The sequence below is a fragment of the Chiroxiphia lanceolata genome, chromosome 3, assembly GCF_009829145.1.
Source record: "Chiroxiphia lanceolata isolate bChiLan1 chromosome 3, bChiLan1.pri, whole genome shotgun sequence".
In the NCBI taxonomy this organism is placed as follows: domain Eukaryota; kingdom Metazoa; phylum Chordata; class Aves; order Passeriformes; family Pipridae; genus Chiroxiphia; species Chiroxiphia lanceolata.
This window is the reverse complement of record NC_045639.1, coordinates 48,688,892-48,706,569: the sequence shown is the minus strand read 5'-3', so window position 1 is coordinate 48,706,569 and position 17,678 is coordinate 48,688,892. Positions and strand designations below refer to the sequence as shown.

Sequence of the window (17,678 nt, the reverse complement as noted above, 5' to 3'; positions counted from 1 at the left end):
TCATCAGACCCAGGAACAGAAGGAACATACAGGCAAGAAAGAAGCACTGGGCTTCTGGACAGCCAGCAGGTCCCTATTAGTTCAGCAGATTTTCAGTTTTTCCACAGCAATGAAAATCTGAAAGACTTTACTTTACTCTACAGAAAAAGCCATTGAGATATGACAAATCACTTCTTAACATGAGAACAAGGAGCTATTCAGCATTAGCATCTTATTTCTTCCTTTAGTATCTATATTAAAATATAAGAGGGAGAGGAAGACATTCATCATTCTTCTCACATCAACAGCAGTCTGGATATAACTCAGCTTTGACTGTCTTTGTTTTAAGGATTCTGGTTCCATTAACCTTGAAAGTAACAACAAAATTTTGAGAATGAGGATGCTTACATTGATATATGGGAAATAACGCAGCCCTGGGAGACCACAGGCTGTATATGCATAGAGAGAATATCTGCAGAAACCTGGTTGCAGTGCATGGCTTTTCATTCTTCTAATACAAGCATCCCAAGTGGAAGATATGGATGGTCAGGTACATAACCCCAGGGTCTTCTAATGTTTTGCCATATTCACCCTTAAGTTTAAAAACTGAAAAGCTGTGTTCGTGAAACAGAAGCTTAATGATAAGTGCTAAATTTGCCCCAAACAGCAATTTTCTCTACCTACATGTGCGTACCCACATGCTCTCCTGGAATCCCTGATATTCAGGCACTTCCCTAAACACTGTACTTTTTCCAGCCAGCTTTCCTGGATGATAGTTATCAGAAGATAGCTCCCCTTCTTTGGGGAGCTCTGCATTACAGGGTCCCTACCCAACCCATGAAGTTAAGCAGGGGAGGGTTACTACCCATCACGAGCAGCTATGCCTTGCGATGCTGAGCCCTGCATGGGTGGCCTGGAACCTGAGCAGCAAGAACGTTATAGAGTAGTATGTGTTCTTCACTTTGAAATAATCCTGATGAGAAGCCAGGCTAAAGTAAAAGCAAGTGCAAATAGTCAGTCATACGAACTAAAATAGGTAATAGATGTGTGAGCTTTATGAAAGTTAAGAAACAAATTAAAACTACGAATACATTTCTGTATGACTGAAAAAGCTCTAAATGTTTTCCTAAGAAGAAAGCTATATATGATGGTCAAACAGATCTGATGGCTCACCACTACAAAAAGAAGGGGAGATACTGTCAACTGCTGGAATGACAATTGACTCAGCTCATTCATACTCCAGTGCCTGGGCACAGCTCCAAGCAAACCCAAGGTCTAACTACGGATTAGACAGTATTTAGAGGAGGAAAACATTTAATTCCTAGAACACATTTTTTTCATTTAATGAATGTTATATTCTGTACACACCTGTACCTTGCTGACCACATGTGCTTATGCAACCCCAGCCAACAGAGTCAACGTGGCACAGCACTGGACTTTGAGACCTCAGATATGGTCTTTAAAGAGCACTTTATACCACACATGACAATTTAAGTACACAGTGTGTACATATCTAATGTGACTAGAGGTAGTAGAATGCAGAGGTCTGACACACACACAGGCTAAATATTTCCCAGGAGTTCCACACTTACTGTAGTTTTCTCAATGTGATCTGGTAACGAATCTATGAGCAAGTCTCCTACAGGTTTCCAGCCATTCCTCACATTTTCGGCCTCCTTCAAATCAGCATCAAGGTCATCCATGGCACACTGCAGGTCTTTCAGTTTTTCTAGTGCTTTGTCCACTTGCTTCTGCCAGATACTGGCGCTGGCATTTAGGTTCTCCCACTTCTCTTTTACCTCTGATGACTGTTTACGCATAGCTTTGGCCATCCTCATGGCTTTCTCCTCAGGGGTCAATTCTGCAAAGGGAAAGAAGAGTTACACTGTTTCCTTATTATTCATGTCCAGTTAAACAGACAGTGAGCCTGAGATAGGCACTCAAGACAGTCAGTAAGTCCAGTGTCAACTGACAATTTATTTCAGCAGGTATAACGTAGAAGAAAGTCTACCTTGTCATAACTGAAATAAACCTCAGTCACTCCAACTGACAAAACAAAGCTTGATCAGAAGACAGGAAACTATTCCTGACTTCCATATATTATGATATCCACAAAGCAAAAGCAGCTTACTTCTGCTTTGTCATTTTTGGAGGCACAGAGGAAGGAAATAAAAGGTCTTTTTTACCCTACTAAAAACTGCCATAGGGAATCTGTGGACCATGTAGAACGAGCAAGAACAGTGCTTTGTTCCTGGATCATTTACCACCACTTTCACCCTACTACCAGGATGTCTCTTAAAATATACTAGCAAAATCCAAGGTCTACTGAGTATCATGCGGGGAGTGGTCCTGCAGCTCTACATCCATTTTTCTGTGTTAATACCAAAGTCCTAAAGGGCTGGTTAAAATAGGTTTTCCAAATCTAAAAAGGTTCAGTGAAGCTATTGACTGAAAAAGAGTCAAGCTTATAGTTCACTATTACTGACAATTGTCAGGCTTCTGTGTCTAGATAGCACACACCTCAGCAACCATGAAAATGCCATTCAAGTTACAAAGATCACCTGCCACTGGTCTTTGCAATAAGCAAAGCTACAACAGGCATACACACAACCTCCTCAGGACATAGTCACTGGAGATGATAATGATTATTTCAGTCAATTGCTTATATTGAAATCTCCAGTCCCCGGTAAGTCTGCAAGACATCAGGGAGAACTCTACAACAGACCTCTCTGACAACAAGAACTGACAAACCCGCCAGTTGATGACTTCTCTCGCCTCCACAAGAGGTGATTTCTGCATATCAGTCACATAGTCTATCAATGAGAGAACATGATGTCTTTTCTGGGTCTTCAGTTTGAGACTGAGCAAGACCCAGACAGCCAGAAAGTTAAAAGAAAACCCTAAAACATCCCCAGCAGGTCCTACTGTCTACTGCTCAGAGGGTACTTTCTGGAAAAAGTCAAAGGGAGCTTCCTTCATCAGGGAAGAGTTGCCTCAGTAATGACAAAAAACCAGTCACTCTCATAGGATTCCCCTTTTACATAAGAGCCTTGCAGCCTCTGCAGGCACAGAAGCAGGCAGAGAAGCAAGCAGAGGAAACTCTATACAGTGTAAAAAACCAGAAAGCAAAAGAGCGGGGAGAGATGTGACATACACTGAAACTAAGTTATTTGGCCTTCTCTTCAGTCCTACATAAAACCTTTGGTAAAGGTTTATCACAGTACTCTTGTGATCAAAATTTAAGTGTTACCTATGAATAAATCATACATAATCACACAAAGATGAAAGTACCACTTCTGTCAGAAGTCAGATGACACATACCATCTTCCACTTACTGATAGACTGTCTTTAAAATCATTATAAGCTTGGACTTGCTAATGTGGTGGAGGAGCGTGAGGGGACAACATACAAAAATGGTGTGAGAAAAAACTTCTTGCTTTACAAAGACTAGATGAATGTCAAAGTAAATGCACACTTATGGTTGAAAAAGTTACCTTACTGTGTCTCTGGTGATGCAACTATTGTTCCATAGCACCCAACACAGAAAAGCATACTGCAAGTTATTAATACAAAATAAAACACTAGAATACATTCGATTTGTTGTTTAGAAGAGCAGGCACATTTTCCCCAGATATAAAAGTAATAGGGAGTTGTTTGGATTGAAATCAGAGTTTCTGCCCACCAATTCTACATACTTGGTCTGTTTTTTCTTTTAAAGTTTTTTCAAATCTTGTTAGTCCATATTAATCTTGATAAATGCTAGACTACAAATACTAGAAGAGCAATCAACAACATAACCCAACTGCCATCTGAAAAAACAAACCAACCAAGCAAAACACACCCCAAAATGCACATTTTGCATTATAATTGTTGATGTAGGGAGGAGAGGGCATTGCACAAGAGATCTTGCTGAGAAGTGGTTATGTAGGAGAAACAACGTACAAGGAATGGTAACCAGAGCAGACTGGAAGGCAAGGGCAATCAACAAGACCCAGCATCACCAAAGAAGGGAGATAGACACTGAGGCTGCAGGTTGCGGTGCATGTTTTGACCTCAAAAGAGAGAGTCATTTGAAGAAAGAGTGCAGTTGAGTGGTACAAAATATATTTTGAGCTTAACAAGATATTTCAGTGATTTGTTGGGTGTCATAAGGTATCACATGAGAGCACTGCCTATGTGTACTTTGCCTGCAAAAGTAGAGATTATAGCCAGGTTTAGGGACACCACAATGGAAAGCAGGTGTTTCAGAAGAGGAACTTGGGGTGAAATAGTTTTGAAAAAAACCTACAGTGCTTAACTAGATGCAAATAGATATGAACTATGTATGTAGCTCTGGGATCTAAAGACATGGCAGTAACCTACAATTTGCAATACTGACAGATTAGAATAAAAATGAAGACCAAAGCTATGCTGTGATAAATTGCACCTTGTCTCTGGATTTACAGCATTTCCCAGTAGAATAAACTACATCACAGAACAATACAATTCTGAAATGATCTTTACCTCAAGTTTTGCAACATATTTTAGAAAAATGAAAAGAAATAAAGCTGAAGCTCTATGTAAAATCCCCTTTTAGAAAAAAATTTGCTTATGTAGAGACATTAAAGAAGTTGTTACCACAAGTAATTCTGGAATTACTCACCTTTGAGTTTAACAATGTAACAATAATGGATGAATGAATGAGAATCCACTTCAGTGCAGTAACAAAGGGGTTGTGAACACAAGCTGTACCTAGTGGCAAAGTCTAGTATCATAGGTTATCTCACAGGTTGAGGTATCCTATGATACAGCTATAGGTTGAGGACAACCAGACCACAGGCGTAAAAGCTGCAAGATAATAAATGAGGATTAGGGAGCACCTAGAGATGGAATCCTTTACACAAGGTAAGGGAATACTGAGCTTCATTGAAAGGGGACAGAAAATTGCAGACCCAGTAGAGGAAGCCTCCTCTGTTGGTATCTTGAACATTTGGCTACAGGGGACATTATAGTCAGAAACTGGACTAAGTGAAACTTAGATACATGCAAAGCTGCAATCTGCCATTTTTATCCAACATCATGCAGTTGCATCATCCTTTACCTGTTATCAGAGCCAAAACCTACCAATTCTGCATAAAAGAGTAAAATGTTGCAAGGCCTGAACAGTTGTAAGCTAGATTATTAGCTGGTCTTTTTAAAAGATCAGTCACTTGACAAAAAACACGCAGAAAGCTTTAGTAAGAGTTGAAAACCTTTGCGAAACTCTTTGGCTGGCCTTAAAGATACCGACAACAGATTCAGTGAGTGTCTCTTGCTCTCATGGAAGCAATAAGAAAAAATGTGGCTATAGCAATAAATAGATTGGATATGGCACTTGGAGACATGGTTCAGAGGTGACTATGGTGGTGCTACGTTAACAATTGGACTAGATGATCTTGAAGGTCTCTTCCATGCTTGGCGATTCTGGGATTAGAAGAGGGGAACAATAGCCTGACTTTATTTGTATGGTCAGCTAAAACAAGGCAGCTTTACTCATGACAGACTAGTCTCTTATTTTGGGAGGGGAAAAAGATTCGAGAATGACTGGGGTGATACAAGTATCCCAACAGAATTGAAAACCGAAATATGTTTTAAAACCACTTGTCAAATCAGTGTCATGGGCAAGGATATCTACCACATACTATATTTGAAAAATACTAATTCAAGACTGCTTTATTTCACAAAAGCCTTGGAAGTGCTTGTAAACTTGCCCTAAAAAGACATTTGCGAGGAAAATAAAACAAAATGCGTGCCTTTATGAGCTATAAAACCATTCAGCATATATTCATTTAAGAGAAATATATTCTGTATAACTACATGTTTTCCACCATGAAAACTGAACTTATTAATGAGCAACGCATTACTTTTTTTCAAGCAGAGACCACATTCTTCGAGATACTGCATAGCAAGGTCACATAGCATAAATTGTAAATCTCAAAAAAAATTGTCTTAACAGGAAGAGTTTTCTTCTCTTAGTTTGGAGTTCATTTAACCAGTCTGTCATTACACACACTGGCAGACAGAATTCCTTTTTGCTGTGAAAAAATTCTACATAGTAGTTTTTGCTCTTTTTTCCCTACTTAATACAAAAAGTCTTTTCAATGATCAACTTGATCAGTTTCCCCCCTCCTTTTTTTAATGGTACTTGTTACATATGTTCACTTCAGCAGCTGCTCAGAAAGTAGGAACAGCCTATATTCACTGGACCATCTGTTAACCAAAGAGGAAAGATAGTAACTGACCTTGCGGTAAGGGAAAAAGAGCAGGAGAAAAAGCCTGCTTTTGTAGTGGGGGGAGAAAAAAATATCTCGATTTTAATAAGCATTTTTTGTCACAAACAAAGCACCAACAGATTTTGTGTCTCTAGCAAAGACCAAGTGCTACAGAAGGAAAACTTTCACACCTGAATTTTATAGCATATAGCTTCCCTGCGTGCCTACATATATGGAGAATACAAGTGAAGAAAATTCTTCTTGGTAAGAATTTATTTTAGACTTCTTAAAACTATTTGGCTCCAGCAGATCTCCTTTTAAGCAACTGTGCTTGATCCTTATATGGCCCTGAACTAGTGATGCATCCTGCCAAAATTACATTAATTTCCTTTTGCTTTTGAGATAGTCTTAATAAAATATAGTGAAACTGGAGATGATTTCATGTCCCTTCCCTCTGCCATTATGTCAAATGTTGTCTCTTCCTTGGTTCAACTGATCTGTGCAGCAAAAAACAATGGGTGACACAGCACTGCAATCACATTATGAAAACTTTCAGAGCATTTGAATAGGCACAATGGCACACTGTCATATTCCAAAGCAGAACCACCAAAAGCAGTGCTGTCACTGCATCATGAAGTATTTAGCACTGCTCCAGAGAAAGTATTCTTTGGGTTTCTAACAGTTTTGACAGAAAACTTAGTTCTGATGGGATGGCAACAGGAGGTTTAAAGAATAAGCACCAACTGGTTAATGCGGAAATGCAGCAATCACACTCCAAGCACCCAACCATCCAAGCACAAGTCATTATGTTGCCTTTTCCTCCTATTCAAAGGAAGGAAATATTGCATATTTAGTTAAAACAAGGAAAGAGCACAGTCATTTTCATTTTTGCCCATTTAGGTATTCTTCTATCAAAACTGAAAGTTCTTCAAACTAGAGAAATGTAACTAAACAAAGAGTGAATGAGGAAAGTCTCTGCAGGATAAGAGAAATTAACTTTGGTCTACAGAAGACAGAATTGCAAAAGCAGAGCAAAGGAAACTGTTAACCTCATGTATGATGAATAATTCTGGAAAGGGCTCAGAGTATGGGCTTCAGACAAAGACAACTGAGAACAATGCCAGCATACATACATATTCTTTAATAATGACATTTGATATTTCCTACTGGGTGCTGGTGGGGAAGACAGAGACAGACAAAACAAAGGAAGTAGCTTCCAGTTAAAAGAAATAATTAAGTAGTATTAAGTATAATTAAGTATCTATCTCCAGAAAACTATCAAAGATCACAGCAATCCTGAGAACTTTGCATTTATCCAGCACAATTAGCGTAATTTGTCAACATAAACAAACCACACATACTACTTCTCAATATAAAAATGTCAACATTTTTAAATAAATGGTGTGATCCAAAAGAAGTTCACAACACTTTTGCACAGTGGATGCCCAAAGTTTATGTTGCTCCAGGAACATAAATCAGGTATGAATTCAGTTTTAGTCCGCTCCTGCCACAATACCAGAAAAACGCAAAAACAACAGTACTGTTACAGCATCTCCAAGCCTTCTTCCAATTGCAGTTAAAGGGAAAGTATTATTGGAGTCTCAATTACTCCAGGTAAGCAAGGAATTAATCCTGTGTTTCTTTTCAAAACATTGTGACTGTGGATTTTAACAAGCTTTTATTTATTCCAAAGATCAATAAAGATTTGTTTTTCTGGCACTGCACATATGGCAGGTAGTTCCTCAGCAAGACTGCAGGAGACATACATCCCATAACAGCATTTCAAAACAAAACAGAGGCACCTAATTTATTCCAAAACAACACAAAACCAGAAAATAAACAAGTCAGGCAGCACAAAAGATAGGGCTCCCTGACTCAATGGCACCCTATAATAAACACAAACAGGACTTTAAAACATCCATGTTCTGAACTTTTCTGACCTTTTAAGTAACTCTTTTCAGCCTGTTTTTTCCTCTACAGACATGATTTCTAGTTTGTTATTCTGCAATTTCCAATTTGCTTTCCTGAAGCTCATTTAAAATGTTTTAAGCTATGTTTGCTCTAGAGTTTAAGGAAGGTATTTTCTTTCACACAAGGTCTTAAGGTTTGAGAGCCATCTTAACCTCTGAGAGCCACCAATGAGCATTACTCATAACTGAAAATTCTCTTGCAGACAGTTTCACTGGTTTCTCAGGTCTTGTAAACAAGGCAACAGTTAAACTTTCAGAATGTGCTTCCACCTGGAAAGCACTCCGTATTTCAGATAAAACTGTGACACGAGAGCACCCAGGTCAAGAATGAATATAACTGTTTATATCCTGAGATTCTCATGGGAAAAAAAAAAAGAAAACAACAGGAAAAAAACAAAAAATCCCAATCAATCAGTAAAAAAATTAACAACTATCAAGCCAGTCTGGTGCCATTAAAAATTCAGGCTTTAAAATCCTCAAAGTTTTTACTCCACACCATTCAGAAAGTGGAAACAGTTTCCTTGAACTGTACTAATACGAATCCAAGCAGACAACCATGACGACTCTACAGGAAGAATTTCAAGGCTTCACCCCGGTGGACTAAACTTGTAGAGTGACTAAGAGATCTATCTGAAAAGGAGTGAGACAATTACTTTGAGATTCTTTCACAGGTAACTGCACTTCTCTCTAATCTTAGGAAGAAACTCTTCAAAGTCACAACTGAGTGAGCTCCAACTAAAACAGAGGCAGTAATGCTCAAAATAGTGTAAGCAGTTTCTGGGCATGATTCCACCAACATTCAGTGGGCCATACCCTCTTCATTCTCCCAAGCACTTCTAATTTTCACATTCAAGATTTCAAACTCAGCCCAGGTGCTCAGCAGAGGCAAAAAAAAATATTGCGGTAGCGTGTGATAGCTAGACAACAGACACAAGTGGGTGGGAATAGAAATGTTGCCTGCTACATACATTAGAAAACAGTAAATTGCCTATTTTAGTGAGATCTTCCTTGCAAAAAGGAAAAATTATGGCAGAGAATCTACCTGAATGTGCTCAGTGGTGGGGAGTAAAAAAAGTTTAGCTTTTATTTATATCTGAAAGAGGCAAATATGTTGTGTTTGCAACTCTATTTAAAGTATATACATGCAATTCACTGATACTTATTAGTATATTTCTTTTATTAACACAGTTGTGACTTATGGGGCTTTCTGTACTTTCCATTAATAGGAGATAACAGATGGTAAATAGTTATTTTTAAATGCTGTGTTCATCTCAACAACCTTTGCTACCAAATGACAGCTCTCAGAGCTAGGAATCTAATTGTCCTGAGAAAACCAGACACTACTGAAGTACTTTGACAATATTGCAGTTTCCCAGAAACATTCACTGTTGCACTGAGAATCAGTGTAGTAGCCTGTGGTAATCTGCTAGGATATTAATTTATGTTATCTTCTAAAAAAATTATCTCCACTCCCTCACTGCTTGAGTGGACAAGAATTTCAGCAAAGCCATATCATCAGTTTGTAGAACCCTGGGGACAGAAAATATTATTTCTGCTTTCCTTTTTGTTTTCAATGGCCTGTAATCTTACAGTACATGGATTTAGGAAGCCAGTTGTAACTATGCCATAGCGAATGACAATTAATAATTTCAGATCTAAGTTTTCTCCTATGCCATGGAGAAGTCACCAAAAAAGCTAAAAACATGAGCATTTTCAATTTCTTTAACCTGTCCGTCAACAAAATTCAGCAGCTGGTCTGCTGGCTTATCAATCAGCTCCACTCAGATGCTGAAGCAGCTCAAAGACAAGAAGAGCATGAAGCTTGCTTTTTTTTTGTGATGGGGCCTCTCTATGGAAACATTGCAAAACAAAAACAGAAGAAAAGACAGATGATAGATATAATTAACTTAGAAGGAAGTTTCCCGGAAGATGAAGAACTCTGACCATGCCAGTTACTACATAGTACAGTAGAAGGCCAACACAGTCAGCATAAGGCAAAGATGGGAGAGAAGAAAACAAGGTTTACTCATAACATGATTTTACATTCTTGGGATATATTTGACATTAACAAAACCATTATAGACAGTAATAGGTTATCATAAGGCATCCTATAACGAATATTCTCTTAATGAATGCATGTATACACAGGTTCTTAAAATAGGTCTTGGTCAAGTCCAAAACTGATTCTTATCATTTTTCTCCTAAATCTCTCTCATTCCTTGCCCTTGCAACAATGCCCTTCCTGGCATGAAAACATCTATGGCAAAAAAGAAAATGGGGGAAAAAAAAAAGAAAGAGAAGTTGAAGAAAATAGAAAACAATTTTACAACCTTTATCCTCTTCAGATTAGCTAACCCTCCCCCCAAAAACTCCTGCTCTTATACAAGGCAAGAACTAACCTCAAGAAACCGTGATTTTCCAATTAATACAACTTTGATTTAATAAAACAGTTTTGCTACTTGTATTATAGAACCAGGCAGAGAAATGTTCAAATCAAGACTGTACAGTGCTGTGTACTGTTAATCAATATTTTTTAAAGACAGACTGTCAGCTTACAATCTAAAACCACACTCCTTCCCCTTTATCAACATGAAGTGGACTTCACTGAAGTTAACAAACTAACCTTAATCAACTGCAGAGAACACCAGTGATTGACAGGCAGGCAGAAAATAAAATTTAAAACCCCCAACATTTTAAAAGTAAACATAAGCTCACATCCACATTCTTCACTATAAAGGGTTAATCAGAAGAAAAACTGTGTGTCTGGCTGCCTTCTAGTTCTGCATCTAGAGATGCAGCTTTCCAGAGATTGGTGGTATTAGTTGTCAGAAAAAAATTTACTAGACTCAGTTCTGGGTGAAAATGAACAGCTTATTATCTGAGATCAGAGAAAATGATTCAAAGATACTTTTGGGCCTGAAAGTCTATTAATTCACAGATAGTGTAGTCCCGTTCTGTGTGGGGTGTGAGTGCCCACTGCTGGGAGTAGCAGCTTCATGGGGGTCTCTGGGAGAAGAGGCTGCAGCTGCCGTGTGCCAGGGACAACAGACTCCAGTCTACCCACCACAGAGCACAGCTAAGGCCATGGTCTGCAAGTGACTGGTGCATGTCTCTGGTCTAACCTATACAGCTGAGGCCCTCAGCCATGCTGGTGGCACCTCAGGGAAAGTGTATTTAAGAAACAGCAGAAAACACCAGAGAAAGAGAAGGAGGGAACAAACAGGAGAAACGGCAGAGGGAACACCAAGGTCAAAGGAAGAGGAGCAACTCCATGGCAGGGCAGACATTCCAAATGGAAATCCCATGGCGAGGAAAGATGTCAGAAGAAAAAAGCAGCAGAGAAAAACTTCTAGGCTAACTGTGGACTTAGCACCTTCCCACCCTCCCACACCACTTGTTGCCTCTGAATATGACCTGCAGTCACAACAAAGCAGGGTAAAAGACAGGAATAAGGGAGTCGAGTGTGTGAAAGAGGGGAGGAAAGCTGTGATTTGGACGTTTGTCTTTTTGTTTCCCACTACCAACCAAATTAGTATTTAATTATTTATTTGAAATAGCAATATTTTTTTTCCCAAGCACATTTGTTTGGCCCACAACAGTAGTTTGTAATGGCTCTGCATTTGTGATCCATCTGATCCCCATCATGACCCATGAGATTCCTTACTCCTGTTCTTCCCATCTCCTGCCTCCACCCTACTGAGGTGAAGACATGAGAGATGGATGGGTGGGAGTCTGGCTTGTAACCAAGAATAACCACATGCTCAAAAACTAAAGTCTGTGGACTACTAAGTGTGAAGAAGGAAGAGGAAAATAAGTTTAGTGCACATCTATGAGACTTCGCAGTGGTTTTCAAATATGATGACTACAGCAGAGACGTGCACACATCACTTGCAGACCCAAGCTGTTACTGCTATGCAGTTAACCATGGTCATCGAATTCCCTGCTATACTGTTATCACTGCCATTGGTATAGCACAAAATAATAATAATCATGATCCATCATAATAGACTCAATAAGAAGAATTTATGGTGCACCTTATCATCTGAAGTTTGCTCTTGCACCTTCAGTCAGTGTTGACTAGATCATTGATATCAACTCCTGCTAGAAAAGTAACATTTTACATTGGTAACATTTTATATATTGGTATCATTTGTGCTGAGAGGTTCTATGCTTTTGAGGAGAGAATCTGCTATTTCAAACTTCTGTGTGAATATATGAGCAAATATACAGCAAGCAAACCTTATTTTTCAACTGCAAGGTTGCTTTTGATTTAGACCAATTAAAACATTAGAGATGCCATATATCAAATGGGTTTGAGAATAAAGACAAACAATGTTTTCAGGAGTCAGGAGCTTAAAAAGAAGTAGTAAGATACATTACAGCAGCTAAGGTACCAGAACTAATCACAGGGATAAATGGTTCATTGGCTTTAATCACCAGCCATTCAAATTTTATCACAAAGTTAAATTAGGGAATATGAAACCACTTAGAAATTTGCACAGAGATAACACAAAGTATGTTTCCAATGAACAAATTTAAGAAGTTTGCCATGGAGATGTATAAGATGATGTATGGAAAGAAAAAGTACCTCTCAATAAAAGCAGCTATACTGTAATTTTGTAAATGATACAGAACAGTAAATTATTTGCATCCTATATCAACTGATAGTTCTACAAAAGAAGATTACTACATTTTCCAAGAACAGTTCTTATGTAACTAAAAGTAAGAACTTCATAATGCTGTAGTTTATATCAGAAACATAATTGTAGGACTTACTCACAGATAATTTTCTATTTTGGGGGGGGGGGTGTGAAGAAAAATTATTCCCTTCTTTTTGGTCTATGATATATAGACCAATATCTCAACAAATGTCATACAGATACAGTTTCTAGGATAGCTGTGGTTCAATTTCTTAGCAATAATTCATTTAATGTTCAAATCCTTAAGATTCTGTAAAGACTGCCTTACTAAAGATGATTTCTTTCAGTTTGAATGAGATACACCACCAAATAAACTTACTTCTATTTGTGGAGCAACACTTTGAATATATGTACATTTGAGTGTGCACCTTTGAACTACTATTCTGACTACATTTAAGGTCTGTACATTACTGTGTTAAGAAAAAAAGACCAAAACTGATCTCACTAGTGTTTTGAATCAAAACCTGGAAAAGGCAATAGAGATGTTTCTACTGCTTCCATTAAAACGTAAGTACTTACGAAGCAGAGAAGTAACACTTTGAGATTAATCACTGAAAAAAAAGCAAGCAGGATGTGATTTGGAAAATTCTGAAGTCTAACCAAATAATTGGGATATAAACCATGTACATGCAAGTCCTTTTTCTCTCCTTTTGACCGTTCCTAGAAGTATTTTCTGACCTGTTTTTGAATGTAAGCTCCTTCTTGGTTCCTCAGGCCCCTCAATTGGTTGGTCAGCAAGGAAAACTCGTGCCTGGTCCACAGCATTGAGAATGGCTTGCTCTTTATCCTTCAGTTCACGTCTCAGTGCCTTTTGGGAAGGGAAAGAAGAATGCAATTGTAACTTGACGTTGTGAACAATTCTCTGTTTTCACCTCTCTGACCAGACCTGTCTAGTGAGTGAGTAATAACCAATGTGTTATTCAGACTGCAAGATAAAATGCAAATTTTACAAAACAAAAATGGCAAGAAATTAAGGTTGGAAGACCAATTTTTATGAAACTGACTTAAAGAAATGAACACAAGAAAAGTGATGGTGGTAGATTTTCAAAAAAAAAAACCAAGAGAAACTGAAAATACTGCATTAAACTTCTAAAATAAAAGTAAATTTAATGGGTTTATTGCTTTTAACAGAATAGCAATAATGTATAGCAGATTACTACAACAGATTTTACTTTTTTGATATCTGGAATAACAGCAAATTGCATCAAATGAAATTTCAGAAAATAATTTTATAAAATACTAAAAAATTTCAAAAATACTTTGCATTCCTTAGAAAATGAAACCTCTTGTTTCTGTTTCCTATTTATTTTTTTAATTTAGAAAATATGTAACAAAAAATTTTATTATGATAATACATTCTGATAAAACACTCTTCAAATTAGATAAAAATATTTTGATCCTTATTATGTAGAAACAATTGAGACTTATATACAGAAAGAAAATTATCAATTTTTCTTTAAGTTTTTTTATGCTGATGGAAATGAATTTCAGGATATTTTGCTCTACAGCATTTATGACTTTTTTAAAGGTTTAAGTGTAACGAACCCCTTTTTAAAAAAACAGCTGTAGTGTTTCTTAGAAAGCATTTTCTTCCATTCGATATTTTAAGTATAAATCTGTACCACTTAGAAGGAATCTGCTTTTCCAGTTCTATCTGTATTACTTTCTACCCGTAGAAACACAAAGGAAGATACTTTAAACATTATTAAAATATTATGTTTAATTTTTCCAATATATTTTTAGCTCTAATTACAACATCCAAGTTTATTTTGCTGGCACAGTTTGCTCAGGCCCCATTCGAGCTAGAGAAATGCATTTAGTGAGTGTTGACAACATTATTTAAGAAAATGAGTGTTTCTACTACAGAAAATTGTGAAAAACAGCTGCCATAGAAGTCTCACAACTGCTATCTTATCCTTTTCATTATTAAGTCTCTTGATGTTATAATCATAAAAAACACCTACCTCTTGACTCTAACTTAGCAGGAGGCAAGATGTATTTTCCCCCATTTCTCCCCCACTTTATTCCTTTATCTTCCTCATCTTCTCAAATACTTTGATTCTTCTAGTCCAAATCCAATAAATAAATAACCCCAACAAAAACTAATCACTGAAAACACACTAACCTCCATTACCTTTAGGAATTGTTATACAGTCCAACCTTTAGTAACCATTAACTACTGTATTTACACAAAAAACTCTTCAGAACACATCTCTAAATGCCTTTGTATAGCAATAATATTCTTTGTAGGATTCAGTATACACTACATGTATTAAGAAATAAAAATTGCTGTTTAAAAACGAAGTCCTACATATTTGAAACAAAAAATACAGAAACTGAAGTATTGTAAAAACAACATTCCTGAAGAATCCTTTCAGATCATCACAGAATGTATCAATATTTTAATTTCACATTACGCACCACAGAATAAGATGCTTCAAAGTCATCCATATTTTAAAAATCGTTAAAATATTCTCTATGTGGGAATTTGTTTCAGAAGAAGGAAGACAGTAAGCGAACTTGTGTGGATGCATCAGTAAAACACAATCTTAACTTTGAATTTCTGTCAGAAACAGAGGGGCAATTGCTTCACTGTGAGGTAGGAAATCTTTCTAGATTTACTTTTCTCTCCTCCATGCAATTTTCCAAATATTTCCAAAGCATACAAGAAAAAGGAGATTAGGTCAGATTTGGAGCCTACTAAGAAATTTCATGCAGTTAGAAACAATCCAGAGATTGTTAGAGACTTCTCTTTTGCTGTCTCTCCTGTTCACCTTCACATAGTGTGTTTCATCAATTTGTCCTGATCACCCTCAACAAAACTTCAATCAAGTCTGACCTAAGAGACCTTGGATTTAATTCTCCATCATCCTTGCCACTGAAGTTGTTTAAATTGAGGTTGACAACATGAAGATTTTAAGACTTTGGCCCGTATAGCTCATCAGCTATAAGTCATCCACGGCAAACCTTATTAATACTCTTGAAAGAACTCTCTTAGCATGAAAGAAACCATGCACTGAGATGGTAATGCTAAAATCATTTGGTAGTAAAGAAGAGTACCTTGACCACACCACAGACTTCTTAGATTATGTTTTATACATTTTTTTCTTATGCCACAGATGCAGAAATGATTTTTGAACAGCTACTCAAACTTGCCTAACTTTATTCCTTGTTTCTTATCAATACTTCATGTATTTCCCTGTCTCTCTCTTTCTGCCAGTAAACAAGAACAGCAATGAGAGTACACAATGGAAGAATAGCCAAACATATCAATAATATTCTCATTCCTTCCTCTGTACAACAGAAAAAAAAAAAAGGCAACCCACTTATAAATCTAATTTCAAGCCCAAATATCACCTGTCTTGAATGGACAAAATAAAGATTTCATTGGAAAAATCACATCTACAAGAACACTACAGAGTAAAAGTAAGTCATAAGAAGCCCAGCAAAGAACATAAAACCTGCTATACTTAATTAGATTATTGTGTTAAAGGTTTTTACATAATAAGAATCACGTATTTTGGTGTTTTATTTAGTTTTGCAAAAGACCTGCCCAGTGGCTACTCAGAATGGATGTCTTTCAGTAGAGAAGGATATTACTTCATTCCCCCTTTGACATTAAGAACTAAAATACTTTAAGCATTTGTACACCTTTGAGTGTAGCACAGGTTTTGGTACAGGGAGAATTCCTCCCCTGCAGCTAGTTATACTTTTCATGAAGAAAATTAGGAGAAAATTGGTACTAGAGTTTTGGTATAGATTAAATAAATGAAAGTACGACGAAAGACTCGAGAGGCATCTCCGAACTTAACACTGAAACAGTCCATTAACAAGGTAAACACGTGGATGCAAATATTTTTTGAGTTCTGTTGGGCATGCAGATGTGAAGACAAAATGAAAAAGTGAACACTGAGCAGAGAAATAGCACTTATTTTCTCTACATTATGCTTTTTATTATTTATAAAAGTACAATACTATTTTAAAGCATACTGGTCATACAAAAAGAGTCTGTATGCAACTTTGGGCATAATTCATACCACCTTATTTCATACAACAATTCTAAATTGTAAAATTACTGTATACTTTCAGTAACGGATTAAAATAAAAACTTCTCACTTCTCAGTAATCTGACAGTTGACAGACGAATAAATCCAATGTCTATACAATACAGTTTTCCTGCATTGGAAAATGCAGTCTTATTTCCTACATAAATCAAGACATGGAGTTTTAAAGAGTCCTGGAGAAACCATTCAGACGGTTTTGATTCTTACAGAAGGGGAAAAAAACCCTGGAAATCTAAAATCTGGTGTGCTGATGTCAGCACAAACTGCTTCCAGAGTTGATCTTAAGCAATACTAACCAAGAATAATTTTAAAAATCCTCCTTTGAAACTTGAAGAATTCTTCCACTGGTAGACGGACAAAACTACACTTCTGAAGTGTCTTACACAGCATCACACAAAGTAACAACTATGATCAGCATTGCAGCATCCATTTTGCAGGTATAAGGGACATTCTTCAAGTTAGTCAACTATGGCAGAGTAACCCAGGACCCCACTAAAACATTCCTCCCCTCAGGGAAGAGAACAAAAGTTTTGGCTCCATGATTTACAACCGTTAGTTAATTATTTACTCTCCATTTTGATTTATTCCTCTTTTAGTAACATTATAACTGTGGAAATTATATACCATTTGTTCTGTTATACCAAGATAATTGAACCAAGTGCCCTCTCTTCATTAGAGATGCTTATGATTTCTAATATAAAACCCAACTCTTCTCACAAGCTAAGATTTTTAAAG

General features: G+C 37.1%; 1 protein-coding gene across 8 annotated transcripts in view; it reads right to left on the bottom strand.

Moving 5' to 3' along the window:
• UTRN (utrophin) overlaps positions 1-17,678 on the bottom strand; it is a 364,804-nt gene that overhangs the window by 82,154 nt on the left and 264,972 nt on the right. For all 8 annotated transcript variants that reach the window (XM_032682362.1, XM_032682360.1, XM_032682363.1 and 5 more), the window contains 2 exons: positions 13,558-13,687; positions 1,572-1,840 (listed from right to left, as the gene is read on the bottom strand). In XM_032682362.1, coding sequence (XP_032538253.1) covers positions 1,572-1,840; positions 13,558-13,687 — 399 coding nt within the window. The remainder of the gene's footprint in view (positions 1-1,571; positions 1,841-13,557; positions 13,688-17,678) is intronic.